This window comes from Dipodomys spectabilis, unplaced genomic scaffold (genome assembly GCF_019054845.1).
Source record: "Dipodomys spectabilis isolate Male_0828 unplaced genomic scaffold, ASM1905484v1 ptg000125l, whole genome shotgun sequence".
NCBI lineage: Eukaryota > Metazoa > Chordata > Mammalia > Rodentia > Heteromyidae > Dipodomys > Dipodomys spectabilis.
In genome coordinates, this window is record NW_024870802.1 from 16,050,845 (window position 1) to 16,067,072 (window position 16,228).

General features: G+C 38.5%; 1 protein-coding gene and 1 long non-coding RNA gene across 2 annotated transcripts in view; one reads left to right on the forward strand and one right to left on the reverse strand.

Annotated features, from left to right (window-relative positions):
- Positions 1–16,228, forward strand: part of Tm9sf3 (transmembrane 9 superfamily member 3) — a 64,234-nt gene that overhangs the window by 19,570 nt on the left and 28,436 nt on the right. The window contains exons 4-7 of the mRNA XM_042689562.1: positions 4,686–4,846; positions 6,618–6,695; positions 10,796–10,927; positions 12,260–12,426. Coding sequence (XP_042545496.1) covers positions 4,686–4,846; positions 6,618–6,695; positions 10,796–10,927; positions 12,260–12,426 — 538 coding nt within the window. The remainder of the gene's footprint in view (positions 1–4,685; positions 4,847–6,617; positions 6,696–10,795; positions 10,928–12,259; positions 12,427–16,228) is intronic.
- On the reverse strand, positions 107–15,776 carry LOC122115953. Its single transcript, XR_006148853.1, has 4 exons — positions 15,763–15,776; positions 5,626–5,631; positions 347–349; positions 107–202 (listed from the first exon to the last, which is right to left on the reverse strand). It is a non-coding gene; the product is annotated as an uncharacterized LOC122115953 (long non-coding RNA).

Sequence of the window (16,228 nt, forward strand, 5' to 3'; positions counted from 1 at the left end):
TATTTATTTTTTTGTCCATTGGTCGTGTGGGGCCTGAATTCTGGGCCTGAGTGCTGTTCTTCAGCTCAAGGCTAGTGCTCTACCACTTGAGCCACAGCACCACTTCCAGCATTTTCTGTTTATATGGTGCTGAGGAACTGAACCCAAAGCTTCATGCATGCTAGGCAAGCACTCTACAACTGGGCCATATTCTCAGCCCTGGCTATATCTTAAAGTACCAATGTCTACTAGAAGGGGTGGCATTTATTTGATTAAAGATGGTGAGGACCTCATGCCTGCAACGCCACTCTACCACTGAGCCACCTTCCCAGCCCAATATAACTTTTTAGATTCAAGGAATTAAAACAATCTGAGATATCTTTCTGCCCATGTTTTTCTTATACCTTATTTTAACTTGTTCTTTCAAATATAGCATATTGAAGTTTGAACTTTTGGGGGGGGGGGGGAGGAGTCTTGAACTTAGGGCCCGAGCACTGTTCTGAGCTTTTTTGCTCCAGGCTAGTACTCTACCACTTTACACTACAGTTCCACTTCTAGTTTTCTGGTGGTTGATTGGAGACAAGAGTCTCATAGACTTTCCTGCCTGGGCTGGCTTTGAACTGTGATCTTCAGTTCTCATCCTCCTGAGTAGCTAGGATGACAGTCATGAGCTACTGGTGTCCAGCCCAAAATAAATGTGCTCTTTTTTAAAAAATATATTTTATTGTTATTTTAAGATAAAATAACATTTTATTTTATTTGGGGGGGGTTATTTATTTGGGGTTTGAACTTGGGGCTTTTATGCTGTTCCTGAGCTCTTTTGCTCAAGGCTAGCACTCTATCACTTTGAGCCACAGTGCCACCTCCAAAATGTTAACTTTCACATGTCACTGTGGTAGTGTGGTTTTGGGTATGATGGTTTCTTTTTCTTCTCCCCCCCCCCCCTTTTTTTTTGTTCTAGTACTGAAGCTTCTTTTTTTTGGGGGGGGGGTCTGGTCGTGGGGCCTGAACTCTGGGCCTGGGAGCTGTCCCTCAGCTCTTAAGCTCAAGGCTAGCGCTCTACCACTTGAGCCACAGTGCCACTTCTGGCTTTTTTCTTTTTTCTTATGTGGTACTGAGGAATCGAACCCAGGGCCTCGGCATGCAAGGCAAGCGCTCTACCACTGAGCCACCTTCCCAGCCCCTGAAGCTTCTTACTCAGGGCTTCTTGCTCACCTTTTTGCTCAAACCTGGCATTCTACCACAGGTGTCACACCTCCAGCTTTTGGCTGGCTAAGTGGAACCATAATCCTCATATCTCAGCTTTATCAGTAGTTTGAGATCGTAGGTTCTTGAATAGCTTGTTATTCTGGTTCCAGTGTTATTTTCTGAAGCTTACTATTTAAATTTTATTTATTTATTTATTTTTGGGTCCAGTCGTGGGGCCTGAATTCTGGGCTTGGGCGCTGTCCCTCAGCTCTTCAGCTCAAGGCTACCGCTCTACCACTTGAGCCACAGCACCACTTCCGGCTTTTTTCTTTTCGCTTATGTGGTGCTGAGGAATCGAACCCAGGGCCTCATGCATGCAAGGCAAGCGCTCTACCACTGAGCCACCTTCCAGCCCCTAAATTTTTTATTTTTATTTTTGTTTTTATTTTTTGTGCTGTAGTGGTATTGATCTCAGGGCCTGGACACTGTCACTGAGCTTTTGTCCTCTAGCCACAGCTCTATTTCTGGCTTTTTTTGGAAATTAGATTTTAATTGGAAATAAGATTTTCATAGGCTTTCCTGCCTGGGCTGGCTTTGAACCATGATCCCCAGATCTCACCCTCCCATGTAGGTAGGATTACAGGTGACAGTCACTGGCACCTGGCAATATTATATTTTTGTGTAACTAGAGGTGCAGCGCAGGTGATAGTATAGCACCAGCTGTTAGCAAAATATTGAAAAAGCTGAGCAAGATGATTAAGCCCTGAGTTTAAACATTAGTACTGGCACAGACACACAAAAGTTTTACTCTTGTTTACCTATACTAATGGGGAAATACATGCACAATTAATAAAGACTTATGTATAATCCAAAAATCAGTTGACTTGATTAAATTATTTAAAATGTAAAACATAAACAGCTGTCTCACTCATCGTGTTTGATCATTTTATATTTTTTGTCTTCGGATGCTTTTCTATATGTAATTAATGCTTTTCTAATTCTTAAAGCTGTTAGGTGACTATAAGTTCAGGACATCAGACTATGAATTGAACATAATAGTTTGCTACCACACTAAGGAAAAATTTATAAGAAAGTTAATTCCAAGAAATAATTTTATGTATCATTATTACTATGTTATCTGTCAATTAGATATGTATTGTGAGCATTTCTATAAATGATTGCAATTAGTGGCACAGTAACCTAGGCATTTGGTATCAGAAGGATGTGCTAAATATTCACTAGAGCTTCCTGATCTTGTATTTCTGCTTGTAGTTCAAAAGAACCCATTAGGCTAAACTTCATTAAAAAAAAATATTTTTGCACTTTTCCTGGGGTTTGAACTCAGGACCTGGGTGCTGTCCCTGAGTTTCTTTCGCTCATGCATAGTGCTCTACCGCTTGAGCCACAGCTCCACTTCTGGTTTTTTGAGGTAGTTTATTGGAAATAAGAGTCCCATGGACTTTCTTGCCTGGGCTGGCTTTGAACCATGATCCTCAAGATCACTCTCCTGAGCAGCTAGGATTACAGGTGAGAGACATTAGCACCTGGCATAAAGTTCATTTTCAGTGAGACAAAGGTTCTTCCCTTCTTTAGTTTCTTATCTAGATGTATAGTTGTGTGATTTTTGTTTGTTTTTGTTTTGCTTTATGTTGTCCTAGTCATTGTTATGTGCCTCTTTAATGACAGTGATATTGGATCTTAACTTAAAATGTTATTTTTTTAGCCTTGGATTTCAGGGTCTGCCATGTTTAGGAGATACTTTTGAATATTATGGAATGTTTAAACCAAAGAGAATCTTTCAGAAAGAAAATTCCAATCTGGGGCTGAGAAGGTGGCTCAATGGTAGAGTGCTTGCCTTGCATGCATGAGGCCCTGGGTTCGATTCTTCAGCACCACATAAACAGAAAAAGCCAGAAGAAGTATGGCCGAGGCTCAAGTGGTAGAGCTCTAGTCTACAGCTGAAGAGCTGAGGGACAGCCCAGGCCCAAAGTTCAGGCCCCATGACTGACAAAAAAAAAAAGAAAATTCCAATCTGACTTTTCTTGGGGCAAAGCTTTTAGAATCTTTCTAAAGCCTCTTAGAGAAAAGCTTCTCATTTTGGTATAATTGTGGTTTTCAATCTTAGTGAAGCTAATTATTAGAAGAATTTCATTATCTTTATTTCTAAACATAATAAAGCTATCTTCTTCAGTTTGTACCAATTAGTAAGAATCACCTTGCTTAATAAGCAAATAATCCTTTGTAAAAAATTAACATATTTTTTCCCTGATACTTCACTGGGATGCATTGACCATAGAGGGATGTCCTGACAGTTTAAAGCTTTGGGAAGTTTATAGATTTGAATGGGGAACATTTGACAAATAGCTGACCATTTGAAGGCATAAGAATCCTCAGCTACCAATTACCATCTCACATTGTTCACATCTTGCCTTCTGATTCCAAAATTAGGATCAAAATAATCATTTAAAAATATTGCCTCATTACCATTTATCTGCAACAGTCCTTTCATTTTGATGACTTCCAGAGGCAGATGTAGTACTTGAGGTATGAAGAGTAGGCATTTTAAACTTCAAATAAACACACACACAGAGTGTATGTTTGTATCTACATATAACATCTTTCTAGGATTGGCTAGAACATAGGTTGTTAAGAGAAATAATAACTCGAAAGACCTCGAGAAAACTTGATTTTAGTTTAGTTTGATCATTGGTAGTTCAGTAACCTTGAAAGATGTTGACAAAGCACTCCCCTGAAATTTGAGATGTTAGGGAGTTTATACATATAGGTGGTAATTATTTCAAAGAAAGTAATAGTAATGAGAAAACATGAACTTTGGGATCAAGTTAGTGTGTAGTTATGCTGAACTACTCAAGTAGTCATGGTATGACTGTGGTGTGTGTTGCTAAATAGAAGCTGAGCTTACAAATTTGCTTTATTCTACTCATGGAGGTAGTAATATTATTATTGGTTTTATTTATGTAAAAGAAATACAACTTCTCTTCCTCCCCCATAGTATAACCCCTGCTTTCACTGTATTTGATGTTGGTATAATTTGTGGAGGGGAAGGGGAAAAACAAGTCGTTTAAATAAGGATACAGGTGGACCCGTTGCAACAATGAGAAGTACAAGTCGTTATGTCGAAAACGAACTTTACAACTTTGGTGGGGGGGGGGGGCGCGGAGAGAATTGGGTGGGGGGCGGAGGAGGATGGGAAGGGGAAACAAAGGAGGAGGCTACAATGCTTGATAAGAAATGTACTCATTATCTTGCCCATATAATTGTAACCCCTCTGTACAGTATTTTCACAATAAAAAATAAATAAAAATTAAAAAAAAGAAGGAGGCAACAATGCTTGATAAGAAATGTACTCATTACCTTGCTCATGTAATTGTAACCCCTCTATATGGTATTTTCACAATAAAAAAAACCTTATTAAAAGAAAAAAAAAGAAATTCAACTTCTGGGATGTTTAGATACTAAATGGTACTACTTTGTATAAAGTATTTTTTCTTTTGTAGGTATTGTTGGTGAAGCAGATGAAAATGGAGAAGATTATTATCTCTGGACCTACAAAAAACTTGAAATTGGTTTTAATGGAAATCGAATTGTTGATGTTAATTTAACTAGTGAAGGGAAGGTGAAACTGGTTCCAAATACAAAAATACAGATGTCATATTCAGTAAGTGTTAGAATACTTGTATGTAGGAAGAACTATTTTCAGTGTTAGAATACTTGTATGTAGGAAGAACTATGATAGGAAGAACTATTTGCGATTGTTTTTGAGCTTAGTAAATGAACATGTGGCTTAAAATTGGATGCAACAGCATAATATTAAAACTTTTCTCAATGTAAGCCTCCTAAAAATGGGACAGATAAACTTCAGGTCTACATAGTATGAGATACCAGTTGTGCATTTGTTGGACATACTATTTACCATTTACTCTAGTAAAGTCACTGAGCAGTTCTAACCCAGCCAGGTTAATTTATATGGTTATATTTTTATGTTGTAGTAGTTCATGATTCTCTCATTTATCATTGCAAATAGAAATAGAACTATAGAAAAGGTTGCTGGATAGGTATAGTTTACCTTGGTTAATTTGATCTATTGGAATCATTATTCCTGCAGAGTAAGAGCTCATCAGAACCCTTTAGCAACTGTCAAGTTAATTGTTTTATTAGGCTTAAAAATGATGGGAAAGAGAGAGAAAAATCCAATATAGGTAACTTTTCACTTTCCAGGAGTCAGTTAATTTTGAGAGTTTTTCAAGCTTTGTGCATAGTAGATAAATAATATTGGCATAATTTTTGTGCTTATGGAGAAATTTTGTAGTTGTAATAAAAGTAATGCAATCTAAAGATTCTGGGCACTGGTGGCTCTTACTGTAATTCTAGCTACTCAAGAGCCTGAGATGTAAGTATTATGTATTAAAGTCAGCCTGGCAGGAAAGTCCTTGAGACTCTTATCTACAATTAACCATCAGAAAGCCTGAAAGTAGAGCTGTGGTTCAGGTGGTAGAGTGCTAGCCTTGAGCAAAAAAAAAAACAAAACTCAGGGACAGCACCAGGTGCTGAGTTTTAGGCCCCAGGATGACATTAAAAAAACCCAATAAACAAAGATAAAGATGTCTAAGGTTTTTATTTTAGTTGGTTTAAACACTTGTGGTTTAATACTCAACACATTTATCAAGTCAGAGTATGCAAGGCCACAATAGTAAATAGTCTTTGAAAACAAAATGATCCCTCTAAAGAAAGGTGTGACTTTTGTTTATACACGGAGAAGAAATTTAAGAAAGTTCATTAGTCTTCTTATACCTGTTTAAACTTTTCATACTGGCAATATTGTTTCATCATTTAAGATTCTTCCCAGCCGGGCGCCGGTGACTCATGCCTGCAATCCTAGCTACTCAGGAGGCTGAGATCTGAGGATCACAGTTCAAAGCTAGCTCGGGCAGGAAAGTCCGTGAAACTTTTACCTCCAATAAACCACCAGAAAACTGGAAGTGGCGCTGTATAGCTCAATTGGTAGAGTGCTCGCCTTGAGCTGAAGAGCTGAGGGACAGCGCTCAGGCCCAGAGTTCAAGCCCTACAACCGACAAAAAAAAGATTCTTCCCCATTGCCCCCACACCCCAGGGCTTAAACTCAACGCCCAGGTGCTGTCCCTGAGCTTATTTTGTTTAATGCTAGTGCTCTAACATTGGAAGCAGAACTTCACTTTTGGCTTTTTGGGAGGGATAGTTTATTGGAGATAAGAGGCTCATGGACTTTCTGCCCAGGCTAGGATCCTTGGATTTCAGCCTCCTGAGTATTTAAGATAACAGTCGTGAACCTGGTTTTTCTGTTTTAAGTGTGTAAATACTGTAAATATTTTCAAATTTTACTTTGAGCTTTGTCATCAACTTAATAACTTGTTTACTAGTCTTGGTTTTCAAGTGAAATTTATATTTTTTAGGTAAAATGGAAAAAGTCAGATGTAAAATTTGAAGATCGATTTGACAAATATCTTGATCCGTCATTTTTTCAACATAGGGTAGGTAAATTTTACATTTTAAGACATTGGATATGCATGCAAATCAGTTTCATAAACATTAAGTATTTGCTGTGTATAGGGCATTATAGTAAGAGTTCAACATTTTATTAATGGTGATTTCAGATGTGAACTTGGGAGTCATAGAGTAAAGAGTGATAGGCTGTTTTAGAACATCAGTCAAAAGCTCTTTTCTTCATCTGGTGGTTTAAACTAATTAAGCAATACACAAGAAGGAATGCAATGTGTAGGAAGCCAACATGTCAATTTAATTACTAATATTGGAGAATATGGCTTATATTCATCATGAAATGGGCTTTTTACTACTGACACTCAGAATTAAACAGACCTAACATTAAATGCTGAATTACTACTACAGGTTTCATTATATGGGCATCTGCCCTCATAAAGCCTATGGCGTGGAAAAACATGTGCCTTTTCTTGGATAGGAGTAATGACTGAATGAGTAAAGACGGTTTTTGCTAGTGAAATTCCTTAAACAGAAACATCAAGAATGTGAAGAAACATTCCTCATCCCCCATTAACATATATAAGCTGGATCTCAGCTCATGAGACTAGCAGGTAATATTAGTTCTGAGTTTGTACATTAGTTTGATTTTTTTTTTTTTTGGTCATGGTGCTTGAACTGGGCAGGGCCTCTGTACTGTCCCTGAGCTCTTAGCTAAGACCACTTTGAGCCACAGCTCTACTTGTGGTTTTCTGGTGGTTAATTGGAGATAAGAGTCTCACAGATTTTACTGCCCAGTCTGGCTTTGAACCACGGTCCTCCAATCTCAGCCTCCTGAGTAGCTAGGATTACAGGTGTGAACCACCGGTTCCCAGCTAGTTTTGATTTCTTATATCAAAAGATAGGCTTTATCATGGTTATTTCTCGAAGGTTAGAGATAAAAAGACCACAAGGCAATGGGATATATCATACTTCTGGGTTTCTTCCCAAATCACCACTCTTTTGATCTCATTATATTTGTTTGTTTTGGAGGTTTTGATGGCTTGCTTGATAGGCTGGCTGCCTACCATTTGATCCACACTTCCAACTCTTTTTACCTTATCTGTTTTTGAGATAGGGTCTCCCTTTTGGTCTAGCCTGGCCTGGAGTATGATCCTTCTATTTATGCTTCCCGTCTTGCTGGGAACATGATAGGTCCTTGCCATTGTGTCCAGCTTTTTTTTTTTGGGGTCCGGTCGTGGGGCCTGAACTCTGGGCCTGGGCGCTGTCCTTCAGCTCTTCAGCTCAAGGCTAGTGCTCTACCACTTGAGCCACAGCGCCACTTCCGGCTTTTTTCTTTTGAAAATTGAAGTTTTTTTTGTTTTTGTTTTGTTTTGTTTCGTTTGGGTCTGGTTGTGGGACCTGAACTCTGGGCCTGGGCGCTGTCCCTCAGCTCTTCAGCTCAAGGCTAGCGCTCTACCACTTGAGCCACAGCGCCACTTCCAGCATTTTTCTTTTTGCTTATGTGGTGCTGAGGAATCGAACCCAGGGCCTCAGGCATGCAAGGTAAGTGCTCTACCACTGAGCCACCTTCCCAGCCCTCGGCTTTTTTCTTTTTGCTTATGTGGTGCTGAGGAATCAAACCCAGGGCCTCGAGCATGCAAGGCAAGCGCTCTACCACTGAGCCACCTTCCCAGTCCATGTGTCCAGCTTTTTATTGGTTGAAATGGGGCTTAGTGAGCTTTTTGGCCACGCTGACATTGAACTTCAGACATCCCAATCTCAATCACCTGAGGATCTAGGATTATTGGCCGCTGTGGACTACCAAGTCTGGCTTGATCTAATCTTTTGTGTGCTTTATGTTTGCTAGGCAGGTGCTCTGCAACTTGATTAAGCCCCCTCTTTTTAAGATACAGCAAAAACATTACATTTGTACACAGATTATGTCAGTGCAGAGTACAAAACTGTGTAGAGAAACAGGAGAATTCGTATAGTGCCTTCCTGAAGTAGGGAGGAGGGAATGAGATGAGATCTGCGTTAGTGTTGTGGTGATTCTTAATTCATTGGCTAAAAGCGGAATCTAGCTCAGGTTCTGATGTTTATCATAACCTGGTCAAATGACTGAATTCTTCAGCTTGTATCCTTAGTATTAGAGCAAGGATCACGATCATGATACCTTGTGGAGTCTTGGGGCAGTTTTACTTTGATAGTGTTCCTGAAGCTTCTAGTCAGTGTTTGGCACACAACAGGTACTCTGTACAAGATGGCATTGTTGTTGCCCATTTGTTGTTCATCTCTAGTTGTATTCTAGAATTCAGGAGCAATTTTTTTTTTTTTTTTGGGTCCGGTCGTGGGGCCTGAACTCTGGGCCTGGGCACTGTCCCTCAGCTCTTCAGCTCAAGGCTAGCGCTCTACCACTTGAGCAACAGCGCCACTTCCGGCTTTTTTTCTTTTTGCTTATGTGGTGCTGAGGAATCGAACCCAGGGCCTTGAGCATGCAAGGCAAGCGCTCTACCACTGAGCCACCTTCCCAGCCCGAAATCTTTTTTTTTTTTTTTCTTTTTTGGGTCCGGTCGTGGGGCCTGAACTCGGGGCCTGGGCGCTGTCCCTCAGCTCTTCAGCTCAAGGCTAGCGCTCTACCACTTGAGCTACAGCGCCACTTCCGGCTTTTTTCTTTTTTCTTATGTGGTGCTGAGGAATCGAACCCAGGGCCTTGAGCATGCAAGGCAAGCGCTCTACCACTGAGCCACCTTCCCAGCCCTTTCAGGAGCAATTGAAAGGGTAGCTTTGTGTTTAGTCTTTTGAGGAACCTCCATACTGCTTTCCAGAGGTCCCCTGTGACCTAGCAATCCCACTTTCTGGGCATTTACCCAAATGACCACAAACAAGGCCATACTAAAGCTACCAGCACAATTATGTTTATTGCATCATTATTTACCATACCAACCCAGATGCCCCTCAGTAGATAAATGGGTCAAGAAAATGTGGTGTGTGTGTGTGTTTGTGTGTGTAATGGAATTCTGTGAATTCATCAAAAAGAATGATACCCCATTTGTAAGAAAATGGAAGGACTTAGAAAAAGTCATTAAGTGAAGTAAGATAGACCCAAAGAAACCTAGGTCCCATGGTTTCCCTTATTTGTAATACATGGTATACGTCTAGGATAATCTCAGCAGATGAGCAGAATAGCTCAATAGCTATGTACATATGATCATATAAGATGATGCTAAGCAAAATGAACCCCAAGACATGGACACACAAAGTTTTTATTTGTTGTTGTATTTGTTTTGTTTGTTTTAATGTATTACGTGATTTCTTCTTTTGTGTTTTCCTCCCTATAGTTTATCCCCTATTGTCATTGTATTTGATTTTGGTACCCTGGGTATTGTATATACGTTTATCTGAATTAGGGAAGGGAAGCAGAACAAAAAAATAATGAGAAAAGGGGGAACCAATTTGACAGTGATTTGGGAGAGGTAGGGGAGGAGGGAAAGTGGGAGAAAAATGAGGGAAGGGGTAACAAGTTCAACAAGAAATGTACTCACTACATTACTTATGTAACTAACTCCTATGTACATCACCTTGGCAATAAAATTAAATTTTAAATTAAAAAATGCAGCTTTAGGATTAACACCACTAGGGGGTGCTAGAGGGCAGCAGTTGGGTTGGTAGGGTCAGGAAGGCAGCTTTAGTCTATGACAACTGTGTTGATTTTAGTGTTTTAACAGAGAAAGAGAATTAACACTTAATTCTTTTTTTTTTTTAACCAGTCACAGTGCTATACTTTATGTATGTTATTAAAGCACAAATCACATATAAGTTTTTTTTTTGTTCCATTGTTTTAGATTACCAAAGCCACGTAGAAATTGGTAGCACTGGGCTTAAAATTTATAGGCCTGTTTGTTTTTCACTCCTATGCTTTTTCCTTGTAAAGTTAAATAGCATATGTCATATGGCTAAATTATGGTCCATTTGAATGTGTAGGTGATAGTGTGTTTTCAGTGTGGAGAAGTTTACTGTAAAGAAAACCAATTTCCATGAATTTAGATCTTTATGTAAAAGTTTTTAGAGACTTTTTTCTACTAGTGTCCAGTTGCCATGAAACCTATAAATTTTTAACTGATACTTCACATAACATTATTTTCTGTTATTTTAGATCCATTGGTTTTCAATTTTTAACTCCTTCATGATGGTGATCTTCTTGGTGGGCTTAGTTTCAATGATTTTAATGAGAACTTTAAGAAAAGATTATGCCCGGTACAGTAAAGAAGAAGAAATGGATGACATGGTGAGAAAACATTTTATACTACATTTAGTAAAAAACAACAGCATAATATAAGTAACAGTTTTTAACTTACAAATCCATGAGGCCAGGTTAGATTTTCCAATTTAGAATTTTTAATTTTAAAAAAGATCTAAAGTGAGGGGGTAACAATGCTGCATAGGAAATAGACTCATTACCTTACTCGTGTAACTATAACCCCTTTGTACGGTATCTTTACAACAAAAATACATTGCACTGTATCTTTACAGTAAAAAATGCATCTCCTCCAAAAAAGGTCTAAAGTAATGTGTAGTCCAGGTTTTTAGTTCCAGCTACTCAAGAAGATGAGATAAGAAGATCACTTGAGCTCAGAAATTCAAGTTCTTTGGGGGGTTCCGGTCGTGGGGCCTGAACTCTGTGCCTGGGCACTGTTCCTCAGTTCTTCAGCTTAAGGCCAGCACTCTACCACTTGAGTTACAGCGCCACTTCCGGCTTTTTTTCCCCCTGCTTATGTGGTGCTGAGGAATCAAACCCAGGGCCTTATGCATGTAAGGCAAGCGCTCTACCACTGAGCCACCTTCCCAGCTCCAGAAATTCAAGTTTTATATGGCATCCTAGTGAGACTCATTTCTCCTTCCTTCCCTCTTTCCTTTCCTTTTTTCTTCCTTTCCTTTCTCCCTCCTTCCTTCTTTCCTTCCTTTCTTTTTGTGCCAGTCCTAGAGATTGAACTCAGGGCCTGGACACTAGTTATGACCTATTTCTGCTCAAGGCCAGCACTCTACCACTTAAGCCACAGCTTCACATCCTCCTCCCCTCCTTTTTTGGTAGTTAATTGGAAATAAGAATCTCATGGACTTTCTTGCTTGGGCTGGCTTCAAACCATGATCCTCAAGTCTTAGCCTCCTGAGTAGTTAGGATTATAAGCATGAGCCATTGTAAGCCAGTGAGACTCATTTTCTTAAAAAATGAAACTTTGTTGGGGGTTTGGCTGTGTGGTAGAACACTTGCTTAGTATGAACAAAGCTTTTGGATTCAATCCCCATCACTACAAATTTTAAATAATTAATAAACTAGAAGAAAAGAGGAAGAGAGGGAAGGAAGGAGGCATGAAAAGTAGATAGCATCAAATATAATAATGGTTTTTTAGCAAGACATGAAAATGTTCACCCAAGTGAGATAACATTCTAAGTTATTAAAGCAGACATTATGTTAACTTTGAAATGTCTTTTTGGAATATTTAGAGTGCTTTTAAAAAGGTATAAACTTGGAGAAAGGGAAACCTTTATTTTTCTATGTTTTTATTTGATTCTGACTGGTTTTCTTTTCTCTGTATGTATTGTATATACTTAAATACAGGATAGAGACCTAGGAGATGAATATGGATGGAAGCAGGTGCACGGAGATGTATTTAGACCATCAAGTCACCCACTGATATTTTCTTCTCTCATTGGTTCTGGGTGTCAGATATTTGCAGTGTCTCTCATTGTTATTATTGTTGCAATGATAGAAGATTTATATACAGAGTAAGTGCTTATATTTAACTTTATTATCTTTTTGGGTTTTTTTTGCTAAAATGTTATAAATAGATTCTAATTAAATATTTGCTTATTTAGAATCTCAATACTATAAATGTCATATTACAGATAAATCGGGAGCAGTAACTGTCAGCTATGCGTATGTATATTCCTCTGTATATGCTAAAACTTGCTAGCATTACTGAACTTATGGTTGAATATAACAGTTGAGTTCGAATAAGATAAGCAGAGGTTACTTTCAATGCAAAATGGTTATAAATCGAGCAGTTTTTTCTTTTTTCTTTGAAGTTCATAACTCAATGAGATCATTATAAGAAACACCAGAATTTCACAGTAACTAAATTAGTACTTTCCATTTACATTAAAACTGTAACTGTATACAAAATAGGAACAAAAAATATTGTACATGATGGTAAAGGATGATAGACAAATCACAGATGTCTGTTTGTGTGTGATATTAATTAACTCTGGAGCATTTTAAAAGATTAGGGTGGGCCTGCAATGCCGCTGCTGCTTCACTTTTCATGGAGAGTAGTACAGCAGCAGCAAGGGAAGGCAAAGCAATTGCTTACTGGATTCTCCTCCAGTCTCAGGACTTGGAGGCTGCCTCAGTGCTGTTTTCAAGTGTAGATGAAAATGGCTCATTTAGGGTCTGGGAGTAAAATGCCTATAGAATATTTATGAACACAGAGGTGAAGGATATATGAGATTTTTAAAACTGGCAGATGAGGGGCTGGGGGTTTAACCCAGCGGAAGGGCGCCTGCCCGGCGCGCGCAAGGCCCTGGGTTTGGTCCTCAGCCCTGGACAAAAAAAAAGAAGAAGAAAAAAATGGCAGATGATTATAACTTCATTTCTCTGGCAGGGCTTGAACTCCGGGCCTGGTTGCTATGCCTAAGCCTCTTTGTGCTCAAGTTTAGTGCTCTACTACTTGAGCCACAGTGCCACTTCCGGCTTGTTTTTGAGTAGCTGATTGAAGAGTCTCACAGGAATTTTCTTGCTGGGCTGTGTTTGAACCATGATCCTTTGATCTCAGCCTCCAGAGTAGCTAGAATTATAGGCATGAGCCACCAGCACCCAGCAGTGGGCAGGCAGCCTTTTGATAATCAGCCTTTGTACTGATACTAGGAACTTGTGGTGTTAGAATGGTCCTACACTGAAAGCAGCTTTCCTTTCCTTTTTTTTTTTTAATTTGAGAAAAGTAATTATATATTTTCACCCATCAGCACTCTTGTCTTCTTTCCATTTCCCCTCCCACTGATTTCCTCTGTCAGGTCCCCCCTTTTATATTCATGTCCTGTTAATATCATCATAATTATCATCATTATTTCAGGTCTTGTTTCTGCATGTAAGCAAAAATGGGATTTTTGGCCTTTAAGTTTCCAGTTCCACCAATTTTCCTTCAAACTATGTCTTCAGTTTTTTCTTTGGGCTGAATAATATTTTATGGTGTATATATACCAATATATATAATATCTTTAAAATGCATGTATACAGGTATTGCTGTTCATTGTTAGCTTACATTCTTTTGAGTATTTTTCTAGTGGCAGTGCAGGATCATATTTGTAATTTTTCAAGGAACTTCCATATGTATTTTAATAGTGGTTGTACTGATTTACATTTTCACCAACAGTGTTCCCATTTGTTTTTTTTTGTTCTTGATGTTTTCCCACCATTCTGACAAAGATGGAATCTTAGCTGATTTGCATTTCATATGGCTAAGATTGTCATTAACCATTTGTGTTTTTTCTTTTGAGAACTGATTCATTTGCTCATTTGATAATTTTGTTTTTATTTTTTCACTTTTGTCTGATGAATAGCATGCAAAGATTTTTCTCTCATTCTATGGGCTGTCTCTTGATTCCAATAATTTTTTTCCTTTGATATGCAGAAGTTTTTTTTTTTTTTTGGTCCAGTTGTGGGGCCTGAACTCTGGGCCTGGGTACTGTCCTTCAGCTCAAGGCTAGCGCTCTACCACTTGAGCCACAGCACCACTTCTGGCTTTTTTTTCTTTTTGCTTATGTGGTGCTGGGGAATTGAACCCAGGGCCTCATGCATGCAAGGCAAGCTCTCTACCACTGAGCCACCTTCCCAGCCCCTGAAGCTTTTTAATTTAATCCCATTTGTCATTTTATATCCTGGGCAGTCGGAGTCTTATTAAAAAAGAATAGTTGCTTATGACTGTATTTTAAGGAGTTTTCCATAGCATTTTCTTACCTTAAGATCTTTGATTTATTTCAAGTTGATTTTTGTACAGGGCATGAATGTGTACTTTCAGTCTTTTACATGTGGATATCCAGTTTTCCTAGTACCATTTGATGAAGTGTTTTTTGTTTTGTTTTTTTTGCTCTTTTGTCAACTCTCAGATGATTATAGCTATGTGGACTTATTTCTGGTTCTAATATTCCATTGGTTTGTGTGTCTATCTTCGTACAATTCTTTTTTTTTTTTCTAACTGTAGCTCTGTAGTATAATTTGAAGTACGATACCTCCAACAAAATTGAAAAGTAGTTTTTTTTTTCTTGGTGGTATTAGGGTTTGATTGAACACATTTGCTATGTTAGCATTCTGTCTCCTTTTATCTACACTCTCAGTCTTGAAAGCAACCTGTTTTCAGCATAGTTACGTCTGTGTCAACTCTGAAACAAACATGTACAATGAGAATGGTTTATATTTGTTAATGATATGGAAAAAATAAATTACCACTTGCAGTGTCTAATTGGGTTCTTGAGAAACAGATGTAGCTCTTGGAACTGATTAACTTTGAGGCTCATAATCCTTATGTTATACTGTGTTTAGTTAGTTGTATATTAATGGGAATGGGATATTGCAGTGTTTGCACTATTGTGTATCAGCTTAATGAGAAAGTGAACATAGGTATCTTTGAGCATAAGAAGTCTACATATTGCAAGACCAATAGTTAAACAGTATATAGAAGGTTAATTAATGAGTACCTGTTTATATACTAGCAAATGATATACTGCAATTTATCATTTTAACATTTAAAAAATATCTTTTCCAGTTCTATCCCACAGGAGGTTAGTCTGAATTTCTTACATGTTGTTGTAGTAAAGGTTAGTGATTTTGTCAGTCGTGGGTCTGGGGGCTGTCCCTTAGCTCTGTCACTTGAGCCACTGTGCCACTTCTGGTTTTCTGGTGGTTTATTGGAAATAAGAGTCTCACAGACTTTGCTGCTCAGGCTGGCTTTGAACCGCAATCCTCAGATCTCAGCCTCCTGAGTAGCTAGGATTACAGGCATGAGCCACAGGTGCCTGGTAGGTAGTGGTTCTTGATCTGAGTCACTGTTGCCTTGTGGACCAATAGACTTTTTTAAAAAAATGTTCTTTAGCAGCATAAAGGAAACTAGATAAGAAAACTTTCAGTAAAATACCATTTAAAATAATAGTGGTTTTTTTAAAAAATTAATTTTATTGTTATAGTATTGTATAGAGAGAGGTTAGCATTTCACATGTTAGGATTTTTTTTTTTCCTTTGGGTGGGGGAAGAGTGTTCTGGGTTTGAACTCAGAACTTCATGTTTGCTAGGCAAGCACTCTATAACCTGAACCATGTCCCTGCCCCCAAATAGAAATATTTCATATGATTAACCCATTCCCCTTTTATTTCTAGTGGCAGGCAAGAATATCAAACATTGGATCAGGTTAAGAAAAGGAATATTTTAGTCACTTTTCTGTGACTATTCTGTTGCATATGATGGGATTAGTTTACAGGTTGCAGAACAGTTTTGCTGCCAGCTTATAATATTGTTGCCAAAAAATGTGATTCTTGTTTG